The following is a 21,552-nucleotide window of genomic DNA, read 5'->3' on the forward strand; positions in this document are numbered from 1 at the left end:
GTACTTACACGTTATTTATCCACCTATGCTCTGTTTCAGCCCTTGCTCTGATCATTCTGTGGTCCACAGAGAGAAGAAGACAGCAGTAGTATGAAGTTATTCTGTTTGTACAGTACATGGGGTTGTTACCTCAAAGCCCAAATTGTTCCAACAGGTTGAGTAAATAATTCAGAAATACAAAATACGAAAAGGAGATGAGATGACTATACTGCATGTCAGGAAGTAAACCAACAACTCACTATGGCATCTAAAATATTTATTCAAGAGATGACATAATGTAAGAGAAACACATAAAGTTAGGAGGAATGAGAATAATTACAGTGCAATGGATGAATGAGGTCAAATCAGTGAACCTTTACCATCCCAAAAAATAAATCTTTGTTTAAAATGAACACTATTACCTATATTTGTCCTGATAAACACAGCAACAAACCTAACCTATTAAAAAGTCACACTTTCACACACTCAAACAGAGCCAAGCACACAAACCTCGTAATGGTATATACAAATGTATTTACATTGAAATGTTTAATTGTAATGCTTAAACCGACAAAATATAAACATTAAGAAATTAAAAAGTTTATTTTTGGACTTAAAAGTTTGAAAAAAAACCCCCCAAACATGTATATATTATTGATTTAAAAAATGAAACACTAATTATAAAATAAATGATGTCATGTGACTGACACATTTTAGGTAAATATACAATTCGAGTTTTGACACTTTTGACACTGCGCATCACCGCATGCGTCGAGGAACAGGAGGAGCGACGTCTGTTGGCCTATGAGACGGGATTTGAGGAAGCGCTCGTGTTGAGTAGGATGTGTAACGCTCAAACATGTTCTCCACCACCCTGTGGAAAAATAAACCAAGACATAAGGTTATCAATGCAGCATCAGTTTAGATACAGTATGTTATTGTTGGTCAATATTTATAAATACGAACAATATTATTAGGGAAAAACACAATCCTAACAAACCCAATACAATGCCTCAAAAACTGAAGATGCATGACATGCACATGACATGAACACACAAAATAAAGGTATTATTAAACAATATGTCATGGTTTTAGGTTTCCTACTTTGCATTGCAGTTTTTCTGGTCTAAGACAGTAATCTTAAAATCAAAGACCATGTCTCCCCTTCCTTTTTCTTTTCTTTGGCTGCGTCCGGATGGTCCCTCCTATCTCCTTTCCTATCTCCTTTCCTATCCACTGTTCCTTCACCCCCGGATGTGTTTAAGTGGTGGCCATGATAAAGAGCTTAAATGTTCTCTTTAAACTCAGGAAAAGAGGCTCAATGCTTCCTTTATAACCTCCTTTAGCCTAGGAAACACTGATGCATCCTTTACCAAAGGAGACGAGATAATGCTGACCCACAATTCCTTGCAGTGACAACATTTAAAGGGACACACCTGAGCGCTCACGGAAACTCACGGCCAAAGTAATAATATGCCTTGAACAGCTTTAAATAAATAATCTAAAACTCATATTTTATTATATGTAAGACATATGATCAGATTATAACTGACATAAAACAGACACTCTGTGGTTCAAGAAAAACAAATCAGAGACATTTTTAGCCACTTTATGTTTTATTCAACATAATTCATATTTCTGAGTGAAAGGTGAATGTGAGCAGCCATTCTCAATGTGACGTTCTTTTAGTTTCATTGTTGTTCCTCGTAGCCTGGTAGCCTCTTTTCCTTTGATTTACATTCAAACCTTGTGATTTTTGAGATTATATCAGTGGAAAGTTTTATAAATGTGCTTTTAGTCCATTTTTAGTTTTTTCACCACGACAGACGTCACTAACTTTCGCGGCCGTCAGATTATTACGTCACCGAGTTGAAGTGCGTCTTGTCAAAACAAACGGGATGGCCTTTTCCTAACTCCTCACCTAACACCTTTCCTTAACCCTGTGACGTCATCCACAGGGTTATGGAAAAGTGGATAGGAAAGGAGATAGGAGGGACTATTTGGACGCACCCTCGGTCTCACTCTCTAACTCTTGATGCTTTGTATGCTGGTCTGTCTGTTCAGTTTCAGTTTATTTAAAAAGGATCTCAATAACACTCAGTGTGTCCTTGTCGTTGTAGTTGTTCTGCTCATCTTGGTCAGTTGCTGCATGAATGTTTAACAGTCAGTGCTGGTTCAGCCTCTGTTCAATAATTGTAATAAATCTTCTGCTGTTCCAGTTAATACAATAATACTAACTTCACTTATTGAACATTTAAAAACTGAGTGTATTTTAAGACCTTATTTGTTTATATGATGATAATTTTGTTCAAATACAAAATTGCTCATTCAAATTATCCATAAACAGCAAATCACATCATCATTTCATGATGTAAGAATTGCCTTCATTTCTGAACAAACTACAGCTTTACACAATGTAGTATCTAAAAAGATCAATACCCTATGTGTATATTAGTCAACCTGCTGAGTGAGTTCATAAGGAAGTGACATTTCCGTTTGATAGCGTCACTCTTGAACTTCTCATCTCTGTGTGGAAGTGCTGTACAATGTTTTTGTCATGTTTGTTGGCTTACAACAAGTAGCAGAGCATCCTAATTCAGATAAATGTTTGGTGTTCTTATTCAATGCTAGTTTTTAGGTACAACGTTTCAAAGCTTCACTGATTACACGGAAAGTAACATTACATTGAAAGTCGTGGGTCTTATCACAAAAACACAAGTTTTTAGTCTTTAAACAAAATGTTCATTGTTTTGTGAAATCAATTCTTCAGAATCATCATCAATCCAAATTTAAAGCAATAATTATTGGACTTTTTTCCCCCCTCACTGACATGTTTTTCCTCCTTCTTACACTCAGTTACTATGCTAACAAATTAACATCAGTCTCATGTTCCCTATTAGTGGGAGAACAATCCAACTCTTGGTGAACTCTGCTTCACAATGGCAACGGTTACATCACATGGAAATAGTAATTCCGAAGTGAGGTTTTCAAGGAAAACACTTTTAAATTGCCTTTATTTAATTCTGCTTTAGGTTTGGGGGTTGGGAATGCTTCTGATTGGATAGAGGGGGCAAATGTGACGTATTTACGTCTTCCAGAAGAAAACAAACTTCAAGTCCTACTTCTTTTCCTTTTCGGCTACAACATAGAAGACCACATAATAAGTACTATTTACATATTTCTATATACTTTTATTTTGATGACAGTGTCCTCGAAAAACACAATCCAAAAACCATCTTTAACCTCAATGTAATTACAGGCAACTCATTTTTGCATTTGTTAGGCTGACCTTTCTGGAAGCCGTGGAAGAATTCTGGGTGGGAGGTTGACGGGTGCAGCAGCAGGTTGTCGTGGTGGAGGTAAAGGCTTTATTGGCATTTCCTGCAAAAAACACAAAACCAAGGATATAAATTCTAAAATTAGACATTACAAATTCTACTAGATAAGTCATTGCACAATGTTACACCTAAATGTAATTAAAGCACATGTAATCCTAACTTTCCTCTTCAAGTGGAAAAAGACTAATAAGATCATTCAACGATGCCAACATGAGTGTTGAAGCAAATACAGGATAGAAGTAAAGTGACTAACATTTAACGAAATACTGCTGTGGTTTGCTGTCTAGGTTTTGTAATCCTTCTCTGATGCTCCACATGTAAAAGGATCTGCTACAAGCTTTAAGTGATTTTAATTTGAAAATTAAGAGAGTAAAACCCCAATGAAGTGTTCTCGGGTTTTATAGAGAAAAAAGTAATTTCCTGGTTATTTTTAGCTCACCTCAAAGTCTGGTTCTGTCCCGCTGCTGGCATTGCTGTGGGTGCTCAGCCTGTTGCTCTCAAGACCTGATTATAAAAGAACAGCAGGTTCATTAGAGGTAATATCAATTCATTATTCTCATCTTCAAAACATATAAATTCCTTTTTCACTTACTGTTTTATTATCATTTTATTTTATCATTGAAAAAAAATGTCCAAGCCGCTTGCTCCTTTTCAGGGGTCTGCTGGTGCTTAATCTCCAGGGTGTCAGTCCATTGCAGGGCATTCATATCAAATAATATTATAAATGGGTCAGACTTAGTTTAAGACTAAGTTTCTTCTGTCAGCACCTTTCTTAACTTTACCTTGTTGGGTGTGTTATATGTACATGTTTACAGATACTTTGTGATGATAAATAAATATCCTTGTGAGGATCACATCGACTCATTTATTGTATTTGACAAGGTTTTTTCAGTGTTAAAGTGTAACTAAACCCCAAACCCACTGTTTTCAACTAAATACATACAATGTATTTGGGTATTAAGCATGAATTTATTTGCATTTCCTCCTCCCATATTTTTGTTCCCCCTGGGAGATCTGCCTACTATGCATATTCATCAGAGAGAAACACACTAAATGGATCGAGGGCGCATTGCGACGTGCAGCAGCAACAGCGTACTCCTGATTCCCTAAGGTTTGTGCGGCTTAATAGCATGTGGAGTGACGTTTGCACACGTTTTAATACCCCTAAACCTTTACTGAATCTGCCTCATGCATATCCCCGCCTGTCTCTGCGTGTGCGGGAACGTGCATGTACTTATCAGACAGTTTCTGAGTAATATATCGTCTGTGGGGCTGTGTGTGTGTTAATGCTTGTGAGCTGTGTATTTTATATAGTAGTTGAGCAGGCAGCGGTCTGTTACTGCCAGTGGGCGTGCACTGTAGCTGTTCCCACTCAACGTTCTTGAAGCAAAAATACGGCACTTAGGTGTGCTTCCATCTTGTAAATTTGATATCATTTGGAGTCTGCGCAGTACGGTCCGGTGGGTGGAGCCCTGGTAACATGCCCCACCCATTTAGCGTACTGCCCTGATGACTTACGCAGCCCAACTCAAAAAAGACAAAAAAACTGAATGAAAACGTTAAATGGTGTCTCGGCTTTCCTTCATGACATAACTGCTATTCACAAAGAGAGCTACGCAAGATCCGCGGCTGTAAATCATCATTGTCATATATCATATATGACGTCAAATCCCGTTTTTCAACCTCAAATAACTTATTTTAAAAAAAGGTCACAGAAAAATTCGCACTTGAACGCAATGTAGGGTCATAATAACTAATGATCACAGCAGAGTTTAGGTTGGAAAAAAATTATGTAATGAGTATTTTAACTTTACAGTTTGACCCACATCCTATCCGTTTTCATTGAGGAGGCGGGGTTTGTGACCTATACTGCAGCCAATCAGCAGGGGGAGCTCTAACAAAAAAAAAGCCTCACTCCACCGGGGAGCTTGTCCCCTGCATTCTTTTTACAGTCTATGGTTACTGCCAGCACTGACCCGGCTGTCCGAGTGGGCGTGTCTTACTACGTCAGGAGTATGCCATTAATCAAGGCATTTTTTGAATTTCCCCCCTACTGGCAGGTCAGCAGAAAGCATTCTATTTTAATTCAAAAGTCATAAAAATAACATAAAAATGTGCAATCACATATTTTAGAGCAGTGATAATAAAATTCTTTGAGTGAAAAATATCTTTAGATTTTTCAGCAAGGCAATTCTGCTCCACCTCTTCCCCTCCTGTCATGGTGTCACGCCCCCTAGTTTGTGAACCTCTGCAATACTTAAACCACCATCATGTTCATATTTGAATGGGCAGTGGGCCGCTTTGTACAGGTAAATTTGGACTGGTAGAGAGTACTTATATGTCTGTCAATGACCATAAGTATATAACATAAATATATGAACGTTCAATGGATTATATTGTCTTTTCCTATGGACACTGCAAAGTTGAGAAAACAAAAAACAAAAACTTAGAGACTTGTGTTTATTTTGGCATATATCAGTTCAGATCAAGGTTGGGGTCAATTATAATTAGAATGATGATGGTAATTTAAATAATCTATTGTTATTGTAATCATAATTGGCATGGAAATTCTATAAAAACTGTCAATTACAATTAAATTAAATGCAAACCTAGGGAACCATTTTAAAGTTCTATGACATACACATTTGTAATTATTAAAATATGTTTCAGATCAAGTTTTCCCACAACCTGTCATTTCTCTTGAGGATCATTTTATCATTTTTGAGGGAAAAAAGGCTCTGACACCCACACCAAAAATATTAAAATCCATATTCTAATTAATTAGGAAGCCTAACAAGGTAACCAAGAGATGAGAAAGAAATTAGATGATAGAAAATATCTTTTTTTTTGCGTATTTTACAGCTGATTTAAGACATGGGTCAAACTAACCCTTTATCATAAGAGATGCTAACAGAAAGCTAACACAAGAGGAAGGTTACGTTTTATGAGGTTATTTATTTCATGTTAGGTAATTGTGATTAACTTTAGTAATTGAGAACATAATTGTAATTGACTTTAAGGGGGAAATGATAATTGTAATTTTAATTGGAACTGGAAAAAATGACGGCCACTATAATTGTAATTTGGTTGTAATTTAACATGGATAATTGAAGACGTAATTGTAATTGAAAAATGTATTCGACCCCAACCCTGGTTCAGATAGTACATATAACAAATAGGCTCCATTTGAGAATGAATGAATGAATGAATGAATGAATGAATGACTCACTGGATGTGCTGGAGGTGCTGCCACTCTTCCAGCTGCCTCTCTGAAAAGGCGGAGCTTTAGGACAGGGCTGAGTCACCGTTCTGGGCATCGGCTCATACACTGCACAGTTTACAGACCCACTGAAGCCCCAGCTTGAGTTGCTCTGCAGTGGAGCGCTTATCTCAAAATCTAAGCGACGGAAAACCACAGACAAAAATAAGAAACCTATTTCTCACCTGATACGTTCAAGGACTTTTTGTGTTTCCACTGAATAATGATTTTTATCAATATTTGAATGATAAATAGCCTTTTTTTTTACCTATTTCATTTCTGCTTTTGTCTTTAGCTTTGTGACCCCTGGTGATGTCACCACGTAGTCTCTCCAGATTTTCCTTTTGTTTTTAACAAAAGAAAAGAAAGAATTGTTGGCTAACTGATTAGCACTCAGTTTTCCCAAGACAAATTAGTGTATATAATTACCTGATGGTACCGTACAGATTCTGCCCTCTGCTTATCATTTAGTTGCCAAGCCTTAAACTCCAGCACAGCCTCGTTCACAGTGATTTCTCCCACTTTTACTCTCTCCTGCAGGGACACAAGCTGCCTCTGCCCAGGGGTCTTCATCCCTGCATAGGGGTCGTAGGTAGATGTGGGGGGCTCTTCCACAGGACGAGCTGAAAAGACAGAGGCAAGCATCAAATGGGCATCAGGCAATGCACACACAAATCTATTTTTAAACCATTTTTTGTGTGAAATTCAAGTAATTGCAAACCAGAACACAGAGATAAATACTAAATTAAAATGTAACAATAGAGAACAATTTAACATACTTGCTACTATCAAAAAAAAAAATAAGCAAGTGCTGAGAATAATAGTTCAAAATTTAGGCTTGAAGTCAAACCTGGAAGAATTCAATACATTTGAAATATAATTACCGCAGATGCAAGCTCTGTATATTTAATCTGTATGGGTAAAGACACAATTACACATATTAAATTAATACGTCAGATAATAAAAATATGAGAGCTTTTGATAAATGTATCTATTAATGATAAAGTAGGGCCAGTTGTGAGGAAAAAAAAATCTTTTATCAAAATGCTGGGATTATGCTGGTTTGGTCAACTTGGTCCCTGAACTAAAATGAGTTTGACCCTACTGCACTAATCTTTAAAGGTCCACCATTATGCTATTTTTTACCTCCAAGAACAACATATTATTTGAGGTTTATTTTCCCAAACTCACCAGTTTTCCAGAGTTTTAGCCCTCTGAAAAGTCACTTACATGACACTCCTAAAGACAGGCTGTTTTTTGACCTTCATGCATATGCATGAGTAGGCATGTCTGTAGACGCCCAGTGACTGAGGTTACCCCTGGACTCTACTCAGGGACGAGGGACCCTGCCCGGCCAAAGGGGCACCAGAGATGCCCCTGGTCCCATCGATGGGACTCTGAGCAACGAGCACCAACTTCCCAGGTCTCCAGCGGCCGCAATTCGGACTCGAAAACTGAGCACATATTGAGACTCGAGAATAAAACCTGTCACTGATACCACTAAATTAAATACTCAGGTGAGCTTTGAATTTTACACTCTTATAGTAAAGTAAAAGTTGATTGAGAAAGCAAAATGATACAGAAAGAACCAAGTCAATAACAACAAGAGCACTCAGAGGGTTGGATTCACCAAGATCTGAAATAAAGGGTGGTAAACCAGTTCCTTTGGTGATGCAGCTTCCTCACTTGTTTTGAGGAATTCATGAAGATTGCACGTGATTAGTGCACGTACAGACAGATGGACTTCTCTGTCTGCTGCACAAACATTTAATAATGTAGAAAACTAAATAAACAAAAAAAAATGTAAAAAAGAAAACAAAAACAACAACTTTCAAACCTAATTATATATATATATTTCCCCCTAATTGAATGTGGCTACTCCGTCAGGTCCTGTAACTTTGCTCTGATCAGTCCATGAAAAATAGGCAGATTTGGACAGAAACCGTCCTATTGATCTACCATTGATCCGAGTTAATGCAGCAACACAGTCTGTCAATCAGTCTGCACCATTTGAAAATTATCTACTGACCATCATCCAACAGGTCTGACCTCCTGAGTACCTCTGTGCCACCACACTCTCATATGTGAACATTGTGACATCACTGCGTAAAATATGCATCTGATCAGCTGATTCTGGCCTGATACTCATACCATCAACTCAACACCAGAGTTTGACGGTCAAAAACATCACTGAAGCGGTGCGTCCCTAGTGCATGCAGCATCCTCTCTCCACTGCAGCGTCACCAGACTCCACACACGCACCGCCGCAGGTGTGAAGCTTTTTCTCTCCCTCACACACACTTTACTCACGGTTGATTTTCTCATTCAGTGGCTGTTAACATTGACTATTGTTTTATTTCAATTATTTTCTTATACTAGAAAGGTTCACTGGAGCCTTTTTTTCCATCTCCGCTGTGTTTTGTGTAAACATTTACTGCAGCGGATCTTTACGTGTGTGTTTGCACCTGCTTGTCAGTCGTACTATTTTCCTGTGCTAAAACAATCACGGCAAACAGTTCCAGATTTGATGAATTGCATTGGGCCCACTGCATTAATTCATTTGCATGTCCTCCTCCCATTTTTTTGCTCCCCTTGTGAGCTCCAACTACTATACATATTCACCAGAGGGAAACGCTCTACATGGATTGAGGGTGCATTGAGACGTGCAGCAGCCGTGCACTCCTGATTCCCTGGAGCTTGTACGGCTTATTAGCATGTGGATTGATGTTTGCACACGTGTTAATACCCCTAAAGTTTAAACCTTCAGTGAATCCGCCCCAGAGAGTGCAAACCTGCGGCAAGTTGTGAGGTACTGTATCTACAGCTCACCAAATGTCATTTAAATCCATACAGAACTTTTTGAGATATCTTGCTAACAAACCTCCACACATTAACAGATAGATGGACAGCTGGGCAGACAGACAGACACCAGTAAAACATTACTTCCTTGGCTGTGGTAAAAAAAAAAAAATGTAAATCCAGTGACAAAAGAAAATATTTTTTGCAGGGTTTAAGTTGGCAAGTTGGCCATGTTGTTTCAGAGGGAATGGGAATGAGGAAGTAGAACAGCTGATGGGAAAAGTATTTAAGGGGTAGAGAAGGATCAGAGCCTTCTACAGTCCAAACATTTGGCAGCTTTGAAGATGGAGATTGACTACAGCAGTAGTGTATAAAGACCACTGGCGACTAACAATTACCACTGTGGAGGCAATGAGCAGCAGAATATGAGAGTGAACTACAAGGAGCCATAAGGTCCACCAGCAAAATTTCACCGACAACATTTGGAGGAGGAACATCTTGTGGCCACACCAGCCTGTCCTTGCCCGATCCCGTTAGATCTCGGAAGCTAAGCAGGTCTGGGCCTGGTTAGTAGTTGGATGGGAGACCACTGAGAATTCCAGGTGCCACAGTGGGGTGGCAGTCACCCCAGTGGTATCTGTCATTGTGTCCTTGGGCAAGGCACTTCACCTACATTGCCTAGTATGAATGTAGTGTGTGAGTGAGTGTTGGTGGTGGTCGGAGGGGCCGATGGCGCACTATGGCAGCCTCGCTTCCGTCAGTCTGCCCCAGGGCAGCTGTGGCTACAATAGTAGTTTACCACCACTAAGTGTGGAGTGAAAGAATAATACCTTAATTCTGTAAAGCGACTTTGAGTGTCTATGATAAAGCGCTATATAAAATTGATACATTATTATTATTATTATCTTTTCTCCTCAAACTATCAAGATATTGGTTCCACAGCCCATGGAGTCCTATAGCTGCGTTTTTAGTCCCACTATAGGGAATAACAGCAAACATTAAAACAAGCAGAAATTTACCTGGCCGATAGTTCAAGTCTAGATCTTTAGATTGGGGAGCCCCTTTATCTGAAAATACTGTCAAAAATATCAAATTATTATCTGCGTCACTAAACACATTTAAAGACAAAAAAAAAAAAAAAAAAAAGATACTTGCTGCTTAATACCTAGAGAAATGTATGTCATAGGCTTTTCAGGCTCCTGCTTGTGTTGAGGTCGGGGGTAGGGTGCAGGTGGGCGTCTAATGATGGCTGGATTATAGCTGTCTAAGTACACAGTGTCATAGGGATCTTCTTGGTCAAAGTTGTAAGGGTCGTCGTCTTCCACAGTCTTATCAACGCTTGCCTGATCTTCTTCTTCCTGGTTCTCACTTTTATCGTCTTCATTGTTAACCTCGGTGACGTGTGCTTTTCCTGCAGGACGTGATGTTTTAACAAATATCAACAGCTAGGGTTTGTGACTTTGTGTGGGTTATTATTTAAAAGGTTCACCTTGGAAGAACATCCGCAGCAAAGCTTCCTTAGGATTCTCGGCTCCTGCAGTCATCTCCTCATCTGAAATGAAACGCTATCAAAATGAACACATGATGTTTTACGAATCCTTTAAATGAGTAGAGTTGATGTAAACTTTACATAAGTCTTGTGCACAATCAGGGTTGATTCCTATCATAGACTCGTATATGCTCTCTGAACAAGCAGAGCATGTATTCATGATGTCTTCAGAAGTCTTTGTCATCGGCTCGTACACATCACTATCGTCCGTGTTGATTTCGTCCTCTAAGTGAGTCTTTAGCATGGCTGCTGTCTCCTAATCAAACACAGTGAAAACACTTGTTTTTTGATATTGACAAAACCCAACCGACAAAAGTGGTTTTCATCACATTTAAGATTTCTCTTACAATGTATTTGTCCATGAACTGTCTGAGGTGAGGGAAGCCGCTCTTTTCTGCCAGTTTGTTTGGGTATTCTCCATGTTTGTTCATCACGCTGTACGCCTGCAGAGCTCCAGGACAGTGAAGCAGCGTGCTGGTCAGCTTATTCAGTCCGAACTTAGCAGCAAAGTGGAGCAAAGTGGGAAGTTCCTCAGTTCGCTGGTCTGAGGGAAACCAGTAACACAAGAGACTTTAGATCCGGAGTGTCAAAGCTTTAGTTCAGGGGCTATATTCGGCCCAGTTTAGTCTCAAGCGGGCTGGACACGAAAAAATACTTACATTTTTTAAAAGCTCTTTTTTTTTACACTTCAACTGCATATGATTGCAGTTACAGATATAGTCATTTTCCCTATGACCAATACATACACACTGTCAAAATCTAGTGCCATGGTCTAGATTTGAGCTCACCATAGCATCTGATATAACTATTTTATTATTTTTTTTATAGTTATATCAAACCCTATATAGTTCATTTCTGCTGTTTGTGTTTTAATGCTTTAATTTCAAGCAGATTCTCTTTGATCTCTCAGCAGTCATTTAAATGTATTATTTTAAAAATAGGGCACAGTAATTGTTTTATTATTGCTTGGATTATTCCAGTTCAGTCCAAATTGACAAAACTGCTTTGGATGATTGAATTTAACTTCATGTTGCATAACTATTATAATCAATTTATTCATTCAAATTTACTCATTTAGATACTCGCTTATGGCTGTTAACTTCGCAAAAAGACACCATCTTGTATTTGATGTCTCATATTCCAGTATTTTTCAATCTTGTTTGAGCCAAGGTACATCTTTTCAAATCCTGATTCACACCATCAACCGAAAATGTTAAAAAATGAAACTTTGTAGCCTATATTAACAATATATAGTCATTCAAAAAGTGCAAATAACAATCTGCAGTCATTCTTCGTAGTTTTAGTAGGAATCAAATGAACAACACAGCAGCAAAATGGCATATTTGCAGACAATAACTGACTAATTTGGTTGAAAAATTCCACACGTGGGGTGTGTACTCACATGCCGACATATTGTCCTCTTCTATCTGTCCGATTCCAAAAAGCTGCAGACCAGTGCTGGGCATCTTGCTTTTAAATGAGGTAGTGAGCATGTTGTCCAGGGTTTCTGTTGCATTTGATGTCAAGTTGAAGGCCTTTTTGTAAAAAAAAAAGTACAGTAACAGAAGCTGGTGACACTAAGAAAACTAAACAAAACACATCAGATAGTGTCACACACACAGTTTAACCTGAAGTCCCACCTGGCAGAGAAAGTTCACAGGATCTGTGGCGTTTTCTAGCCACCGACTGACTTCACCCATCATGGTGTAAAATGTAACAGGCTTCAAGCCGATGTGTGATTGTCCAGTGTGCAAAGTGAGTGATGCTAATCCAGGTGGCATGTCTATAGAAAAAAAATAATAAAAAGTTACCGTAATTGAAATGACAGTAGTAGTAGTTTCCAGTAGAGATTTTAAAGGGTACTTACCAGGTGCTGTCACACTCAGAGTGTATTCATTCTCTATGGAGGCCACTGCCCTTTTTGAAGCTTTTTCAGAGGAAAACTCCACCTCTGCTGTGAACTGATCATTGACTTTGTGAGTAAGAATTATAAAAAGTTTTTCTTGTGCCTTTAAAAACATAAAAAAAAAAAAAAAAATAAAAATGTACATTTACTCACACCAAAAACAGCAGCACAGTGAATAAATATTTATTTATAAATCTTTCTTCTCACCAAACACGCAGTTCTGCTTGGTTGAACAGTGAGACAGGTGAGCTGTGCAGATGAAACTTTTCCCTGTATCGCAGGCTCTTCATTCTTTACGTCTTCGTTTGCCTGTTCTCTCACTGTGTCTTTGTCTTGATTCTCAGTAGAAGATGGTGCTGTGATTTGCATCACTGGAGCATCTTTTCTCTCATGGTCAGCCTCTAATTGTCCGTCTTCAAATAATAAAACAGTTCTGTTAAGTAACAAACTAATTCTTTAAGGTATCTGTATAATGTATCAACCCTGAGGAGAACATGATTGTACCAGGAACAATTTCTGATCAGAGATAGACAATTACAATGATCCGAGAACCCAGAAATACACATATATTTGTTCTGCCGCAAAATGTTCTGCTTTCTTTGTACCATATTTCTTTCTTTCTTTTTTTTTTTTTTTGCAAATATTGGTTCCCACAGGACGAACATCACATCACAAATACACGCACACAAACATTTACTTATTTCGTCATTTTAGAGCCTCCATTAGCACCAAGTCTACCCATCATGGCCGATTTTAATACACTGCTCTAAAATAATAATACTTATATCAACCTATAATTCTAATACTGATGAATGTGTTTTTTGATATAATGGAGCTTAATCATTTATGAACCTACTGTACATAATCTTATCCCATTGCTGTGCTTGCTGCTACTGGCAGAATCCAACACAATATTAGTGTCACATTAAAAAAAGGACTGGGCTTTAGAATGAGGAAAACATTTACGTTTTCTCCCCTGAATAAACTTTCAATAAAAAAATAAAAATTTTAAAAATTTACTAAATAATAGTACACCAAATGTAATACACTCCATTTGCTCAACCCTAAATTACAAGTTGTGCAAAGTTGATTTCTTTTCCCCCCTGTATCCCGGATTATTCTGCACTCAGTGCACCTGGCTCTTAACTCACTCAGTGCCATTGACGAGATAACTCGTCATTTGCGTTTTTTCACGGGGATTACTAGAAAACACCCTGGCGGAGGTCCCTCATCAATATCTAAGATGTGGGGTGTTGTAGTGACCAACTGTGTCCTAAAGATGGCAGCAGTATACCTTTAGAAGAGAGATTAGCCACTGATGCTACCCAGCAAAGCAGGAGGAAGCAGGAAAAAGGGAGATCATGGCGCTACAGAGTGATATTGTGACGTATCCAGCATCTCACAGCTCCACATACTAACACAGAACATGTGTGGACCTAAGTGGATTATTGATAATGTTGTGATCGTGAGATAAAGCCATCAACTAACTGGGCCAAATAGGTCATCCCTGCGTGTCGGGAGGAGGGGGGTGTGGAGGTACAAAATACCCCCAGCCTGTGAGCCAGATAGCAAAATAATAGGTGACATGTAGTAGGTAGCAGCGCACCTTTGGATAAGAGATCATCCATGCTCAGCAGAGTTCAGAGGGAGAGAGGAATGGAGTTTACGAGAGAGAAAATGGCGCTACGTACAGGGTTGACGATCCCAGCAGCGCACACTCCGACCAGAGCAAGTGTGGAACTCATGGATAGTGTGGCGATGGTGAGATAAAACAATAAAAAAAACGGGGCAAGCAGTGACACTGCATGTCGGGGAGGAAGAGGAAGTTGCGTGTGTGCAGACTGACGGGAGAAAAAATTGGAGGAACGCCAAACGACAGTAAGAAATACATTCAACTCTGACCCAGATAGTAAAATAATAATAATTTTGCCATCAAAAGCCCGGTCTGTGTTTTTTTTTAATGTTTATATAAGGAAACAATGTTCAGATGTTAGAGTTGTCACTAAAGCAAAAAAATAGCTTTAAAGTCACTGACGGGTTTTTTTTTTTACAAAAGTGCTGTTTTCTCAGCTTTTTGCTCTGAAACTGAAGATTTGTGTAAAACTTGCTCTATTCAATGGCTGATTACAAAAGAACAAAACGAGCCAGAAACAAATGTTTTTTTTTATGAAAGTAGAGGCTTCAATCTTTCAGAATCTGGTGTCAGATTTCAGATAGTTATAGTAGAAAATATTCTGTGGGTCTTTAAAATCAGTCAAAATGCTCAAAAAACGGCTGGCACTGAAAATCTGAAAATGGCTGGCACTGAATGAGTTAAAGGGAGGAAAACTTAAAGAGTAACTAAACCCCCTGGTTTTGGCTGACCTGCCACTAGGAATAAATACCTAAAAATGTCCTGATTATGGGCTGGACTTCTGGAGCAGTTAAGACACGCCCAGTCTATCCTATAACGTCTCCAAAGAACAATCTATGCTATGCTAACAAGCAACTCATTACTCACTATATTTCTCAATTCACAGATTGCAGAGTCCAAAGGTGATAGTTTTTATAGGAGGGGCGGGGCTAACAGTGCTTGTTTGTGATGCAAGATGGTCCAATGAGATCGCAGAATCACCTTCTCAGCCAATAGCAAAATTAAATTATAATAGCCAGGTTTCAACCCACAACAAAAAATGCAAAATTTAAATAGTTTGACTAAAATGTTGAGTTGGACCAGGATTAATCGACAGCACTACTTAATACCCAAATAATAATAATAATAATAATAATAATAATAATAATAATAATAATAATAATAATTAAAAAAATAAATACATTTGTTTTCAGCAGAAAAAAAGTGGTTTTGGGGTTGAGTTACACTTTAACCAGGCAAGATATACACTTTTGCCAGGTTTTATCATAATTTCATAAATAATAATAATAATGAAAAAACCATCCATAAACTATCACAATACAGCCCTTCAAAGTAATATTTTACCAGGTAAAAAAAAGAATATTTTCATACTGTCAGCGAATGCTTTTCCAATTGTAGAGACGTAAATAGAAGGCTCGTCATCAGCAGAGAGTTTTCTCCATTTGGGCCAGTCTGTTAAACCACTCGCCATCACGTCATCCTCGGACACACCGCACAACAGCGCCACCACTCTGTGTGGAGGACACAGGAGTCTCTGGAGGGCTTCCTGCAGCTCCTGGCAACACAGGATATCCAGGAGCACTCCTGTGAGGAGCAGCACGATGCATTTACAGCTGCGGAGAGACTCAAAGTTGTATCCATGGAGTTGATCAGCCGTACTGACGGCGTACAGCAAAATGGAGCTTTTGCTAAATTTGGAAGACAGTTTAAGGATCTGGTGCAGATATGTTGCCCATTCTGAAGCCTCTGCAGTGTGAAGGATCGCCAGCTCACATGTTGAGTCAGCTAGTGGATTCGCTGGAACACAGAACATGTTACACAGTTGTTTAGTAATGTGCAACATGATCAGTCACCTCGGTTTGGTTTTCAGTTCTCCTTAGCGAAGCGTTAATGTGAGCCACATGTAACATTAGTTCCTTTTAAAATGGCTCATCTAGCATCATCATGTGAGATGATTCACATCAGTCTGTCCAGGGTTGGGGTCAATTATAATTGTATTTGTGTAATTGATAACACTTTTGCTGTTTTAATCATAATCAAATTGTGATTGAGTTCAGGTAATTGACTTTGTAAATGTCATGGAAATTCAGAAATAAAAAAACAAGTAAATTAAAAAAAACTAAAACTGGGGAATCATTTTACAGTTATGTAGTTAATCATTTTAAACTTATGTTTCATATCAACCATTACCATTTAAAGAAAAATTGAAATCATGGGGTATACAGAGACAAAAAAGCCTCAGACGCCCACACCAAAAATATAAAAAAGCAAAATGTTCATGGATAAGGAAACCTAACAACGTAACCAAGACATTAAAATATTTTAATGTGTATTTCACAGCTAATTTAAGACATGGGTCAAACCTGACTCATTATCATAAGAAATGCTAACAGAAAGCTAACACAAGGGGAAGGATACGTTTCATGGGCTTATCTATCAAAGGCTCAGTAATTGCGATTAATTGTAATTGTGACTTTAGTAATTAAAAATGTTATTGTAATTGACTTACAGTGGGAGAATGATAATTGTATTTTAAATTGGAATTGGAATGCTGGTCACCGTAATCATAATTGAGCCTGGATATTTGAAAACGTAATTGTAATGAAAACGTGTAATTGACTCCAACCATGTCCTGTCATGTCAGTGGATGCACTAGGTGTTGGATTCAGTACAGGAGCAGGTAGTGTTTGTCATGGAAAGGAGCCACAACATAGCAGCTGTCCAGCAGAGGTATGTCAAGGTGACAGCAGCTGGGAGAATGAACAATGTCCGATGTGTTGGAAATGTCAGCTCAGAGCCAACAAGGGGTGAGTGCAAACATGGCACTGTGTCCACACTGGCCAGAGTGATTCTGTTTGACTCATTACAGTGTTTAATCAGGTCAAGTTCATCTCTCTACATGGTGACTGGGAAAGAAACCTAACAGGAGTGTTCTCTTCATTACGGTCCCCACTAATGACAGACTGTGTGTTTAATAAAAGACTGATGAACAGACTCAGTCAAGTTAAGATGTACGGGAAATCCAACACAAACTGACACATATTTAACTGAAACCTGCTTCCTCTTTTAAAGCACTGAAAACATTTCATAAAAAAACATGCAATTAGTTTTAAGCCACAAACTGTTAAAGGAGCAAAATTGAAAGTTTTTACACTTGCTTTACTTTAAACACTTGAATCTAACCCAACAACGTAAAATATTACCTGTTGCAGTGGTAGAGGTGGATTCTGCCATGGTTGTGAGGCCTCTCGTCTGCTACTGAATCAACACGTAAAAAAAAGCATCACTTGTCCCAAAAAAAGGTCCTTTTGGCTTCTTACGTTTACTGTTTTAAGTCCATCCTACTCGTTCCTCTGAAAGCACACAAGCTTTAACCAGCAAAGGTCTCTCGACTCAGCTGTATATTAATAGCAACATTCAGTTTCCTGATTTTAGTGACTCTGCACCACTTCCTGAAACAGTTAAAGAAGTGAATAAAAAATGCACCGCAGGGGGGGGTCAGAAAGTTTAGCATGTCTGCTGGTTTTCTCACCCCGTTCTGAGAAGAGCTATAGGAGCAGAAATGTGAGACATGGTTAAGGAATGGAATGTTCATGTTAGATTTGAACAGCAATTGATAAAGAGTAGCACAAAATACTAAGCCTACATTATCACTACAACACTGCATACAGACTATTCTCCAAAATATAACATGCACGCACGCACACGAACACAAGAACACACGCACACCTTTTGTGTTCTTCAATTTTTTTGTGCTTTAAAAACATTATGTACAACATGCAGTTATTAGGATATAAAAAATGAATTCAGGCCTTTGAAAAAGCTTTTTGAATGTTGTTTTATTCAAATGAAAAGTTGTTTATTCAAGTGTACTACACGTATACTTATTTTATACTAAAACTGAGGCAGTTAACTTGAGTGTACTTTTTATTTACTATATTTTAAATACTTAAGAAAAGTATAGTGAAGTATACTGAGCTTATACTGAAAAGTATAAAGAATAGTCTAAACTAAGTACATTAATACTTAAACTTACACTTATACTTTAACACTAAAGCTTATACTTGTACTACAATTATACTTATTTTGTACTAAAACTGTGGCAGTATACTTGAAAGTGTACTTTTGTAAACTTAAAATGACCTCATAAAATATACTTAAAGTATACATTTATAAACCTAAAAATGTTCCGATTAGTCCGAAGAAGTATTCAATTAGTATACTTTCAAGAACGCTACAAGTACATGGTCCATAGTATACTTGCTATACTTATATTCAAGCTTACTTAATAAAATGAACTTCAAGTATACTACTTTTTGCTAAGGGTTAGTTATATGTACTATTGTATCAAGTACTACTAGTAGGATATAAAGACCAACAGGATGAAAGCCAGTTAGTTAGGTAAACCTTCATATAAACAGGCAAACATGTAAGAACAAGTTCCTTATGTCTCCTTATGCATTCTCATTGACGTTATCATATACTTGATATCCTTCTTGATAAAATACAAATGTTTCACTTCACTTAGAACCCAATTTAACAAAATTGATGGAGAATTGTTCTCATACATATTCAACAATTAAAGAAACATATGCACTAGCATTATTAGAAAGGCCAAGTCAAATTACTATCTCTTAGTACCCTCAACCACTTATAATGCCATTGGTTTTTGGAAAACCATAGCATCCCTTAAGAATCCATGACAATCACACCTCCCTCCGCAAATCATACAAGGAACTGGTCACAATTCTGATAAATCATTCATGGTTGAAGCCTTCAATAACCACTTCCTCTCCTCTGGTTTTCTATTTACGGTAGTAAACTGTCTAATAATTTAGACATTAATATCCACCCATCTGACTGTACACCAATGAATGTACTCAATTTACAAATCTCTTCTGAACCACAATTTTCAATAACTAATGCAGAGATTATCTCTGGCTAAGTCTAGAACTTCCAGAAACACTGGTGTAGGCAATTTTCTCAAATTCATTGCTCATGTAATCAGTCATCTTGGACCATTTCAGCTGCTTGGAAATGCACATTTGTAATTCCCTTCATAATTCTGGCAATACTACCAACATTAATAATTACCGCCCAATATCCAAAATTCCTTTTTTTTTTTTTTAGCAAAAGTCCTGGAATCTTCCAACTTTCAATTATAGATTTTCATGGACTCATCCAACATGCTACATCCATCATAAATAACATTGTAATAAATAATAAAAAAATGTGTGCTGCCCTTTTCATTGACCTCTCGAAAGCATACAATACAGCTGACTATAAAATGTTACTCCATAAATTACAGCTATTAGGTTTTGACAATATTTTACTCAACTGGTTTCATCCATACCTTACCAACAGAACACAGTCCATTGTTGCTGATGGGAACCAATCAAGTCCATTTACTACCAGAAATGGGGTGCCGCAGGGGTCTATCCTTGGAAAACTGCTATTTAACAGGTATCAACAATATAGTTCTTCCTAACTAATATTTCAAAGTTCATTTCTTTGCTGATTACTGTATATTAAAAGCTCCCACCCCAGACTCATCTTCAGACTGCTTTCAATTCCCTACAAGTATCTCTTCACAAATGCTGAAAAAGCTACACTCCTACCAACTACTTCTGACTACCCTGCCATAGGGACCTGAAATGGCACCAAAATCACCTGCAATGATTCATACAAATACCATAACGTTTGGCTCGATTATACTACATTCAAAACTCATATTCAACAGCTAACTCAGAATCTAAAAATCAAACTTGGATATCTATACAGAATCAAATGCTGTCTGTCTTCCTCTAACTGCAAAATCATTGAACAATCAACCTTTATGCCTGTTCTTAATTAGTGTGATACACTGTACTGTCATTGCTTTACGTTTTATCACTAAAGACGATTTCCTCAGACATCACTGCACACTGTGTCATAATGTCGGTTGGTCTTCCTTGCAATCCATTTTATGTTGTTCATCTTTAAAGCTCTGCTTATGACACTTCCAAATGACCTCACATCTCTTCTTTCACTAAAATTGAATAATTACAGAACACGTTCCAGTAACTATAGACATCCCATTTACACGCACAAATATTGGTAGAATTGTCTTCACCTATTACACTCCCTTCACATGGAATCCTAAAGTTTGAATCCCTCATTCATCGTAGAGAAATATTTAGGGTCTGGGTTTTATTCCAATTGTGGAAACTGCTCTGTTCTTTAATATTCTGATTGTTGTCTGTTATGTTCCATGTTTGCCGACTGTACATTTATTATTTCCAGGTATTTCTTGCAAAAGAGATTGTATCTCAATGAGACTGGTGGTGAAATGAAGATTAAATAAATCAAAACTACATTAGAGACAGTAATGACGTCTGCAGGAGTAGAAAATGTGTTGAGTGGCCGTTTATTGAGGTTCAGGATAGAAATTTGAACTATTGATACAATATTAAAGTTAAACTTAGACCAAAGCGCCTCTTCCTGATTTACCAAGTTATAAACTTATTGGTGGCACTAGGCCATATCAGCCACTAGAGGGCAGAATTTACCCACACAAGGCAGCCAAAGGTGAAGAAGACACAGAGGTGTCAACCTCACACTGGTCCAGGGCCACATTTAGACCAGTATAATTTCAAGAATTCTGTATCCAAGCATTAGGAAGAATCAAAAGCTGTTTTAACACTATTGTGCATTTATTTTTAATAATAAAAAATTATGATTATGATTGATTTCTGATTAATATTAAGTAATAAAAAAAAAAAACACTTACAAAAAACAGATAATCTGCAAACCAACCAATCACAAACATTTGCAGCTAAACTCGGAAATTTTACCCAACAATGAATGTGTTTCAATGTAATTTAATTACACAAATCCTCACGACTCAGAACAGGAATTAATGGTTGAGATGATGAATATTTCATTCATTCATCTCATGTCCATCTTTTAAAAGTTGTCAATGTTCCTCTTTTTGCTTTAACCATCTTCGTTAGGTGAAAACATTACAAAAAAAGGTGTGAATAAAGTTTCTTACATGACAAAACTAGTAAATAGAAAATTCTCAAAAAAAAAGTGTAAATAAACCAGTTA

At 37.7% G+C, this 21,552-nt stretch overlaps 1 protein-coding gene and 1 pseudogene across 10 annotated transcripts in view; one reads left to right on the forward strand and one right to left on the reverse strand.

Annotated features, from left to right (window-relative positions):
• Positions 1-241: 241 nt before the first annotated feature.
• The window catches only part of pik3ap1 (phosphoinositide-3-kinase adaptor protein 1), a 43,739-nt gene continuing 22,428 nt past the window's right edge, over positions 242-21,552 (reverse strand). For 3 of the 10 annotated variants that reach the window (XM_028468368.1, XM_028468365.1, XM_028468367.1), the window contains 17 exons: positions 17,667-17,816; positions 15,835-16,260; positions 13,038-13,243; positions 12,792-12,933; positions 12,565-12,707; positions 12,327-12,459; positions 11,272-11,468; positions 11,006-11,180; positions 10,865-10,927; positions 10,541-10,786; positions 10,395-10,451; positions 7,006-7,199; positions 6,845-6,917; positions 6,547-6,714; positions 3,757-3,821; positions 3,269-3,360; positions 242-853 (listed from right to left, as the gene is read on the reverse strand). In XM_028468368.1, coding sequence (XP_028324169.1) covers positions 739-853; positions 3,269-3,360; positions 3,757-3,821; positions 6,547-6,714; positions 6,845-6,917; positions 7,006-7,199; positions 10,395-10,451; positions 10,541-10,786; positions 10,865-10,927; positions 11,006-11,180; positions 11,272-11,468; positions 12,327-12,459; positions 12,565-12,707; positions 12,792-12,933; positions 13,038-13,243; positions 15,835-16,260; positions 17,667-17,697 — 2,526 coding nt within the window. In that variant the 5' untranslated portion in view covers positions 17,698-17,816 and the 3' untranslated portion in view covers positions 242-738. Of the gene's footprint in view, positions 854-3,268; positions 3,361-3,756; positions 3,822-5,230; positions 5,733-6,546; positions 6,715-6,844; positions 6,918-7,005; positions 7,200-10,394; positions 10,452-10,540; positions 10,787-10,864; positions 10,928-11,005; positions 11,181-11,271; positions 11,469-12,326; positions 12,460-12,564; positions 12,708-12,791; positions 12,934-13,037; positions 13,244-15,834; positions 16,261-17,666; positions 21,212-21,552 lie in introns of those variants that run through there. The other 7 variants (XM_028468364.1, XM_028468362.1, XM_028468369.1 and 4 more) reach the window with 6 other exon arrangements.
• On the forward strand, positions 9,872-9,989 carry LOC114477346 (uncharacterized; annotated as a pseudogene).

The sequence above is a fragment of the Gouania willdenowi genome, chromosome 15 (genome assembly GCF_900634775.1).
Source record: "Gouania willdenowi chromosome 15, fGouWil2.1, whole genome shotgun sequence".
Lineage (NCBI taxonomy): Eukaryota > Metazoa > Chordata > Actinopteri > Blenniiformes > Gobiesocidae > Gouania > Gouania willdenowi.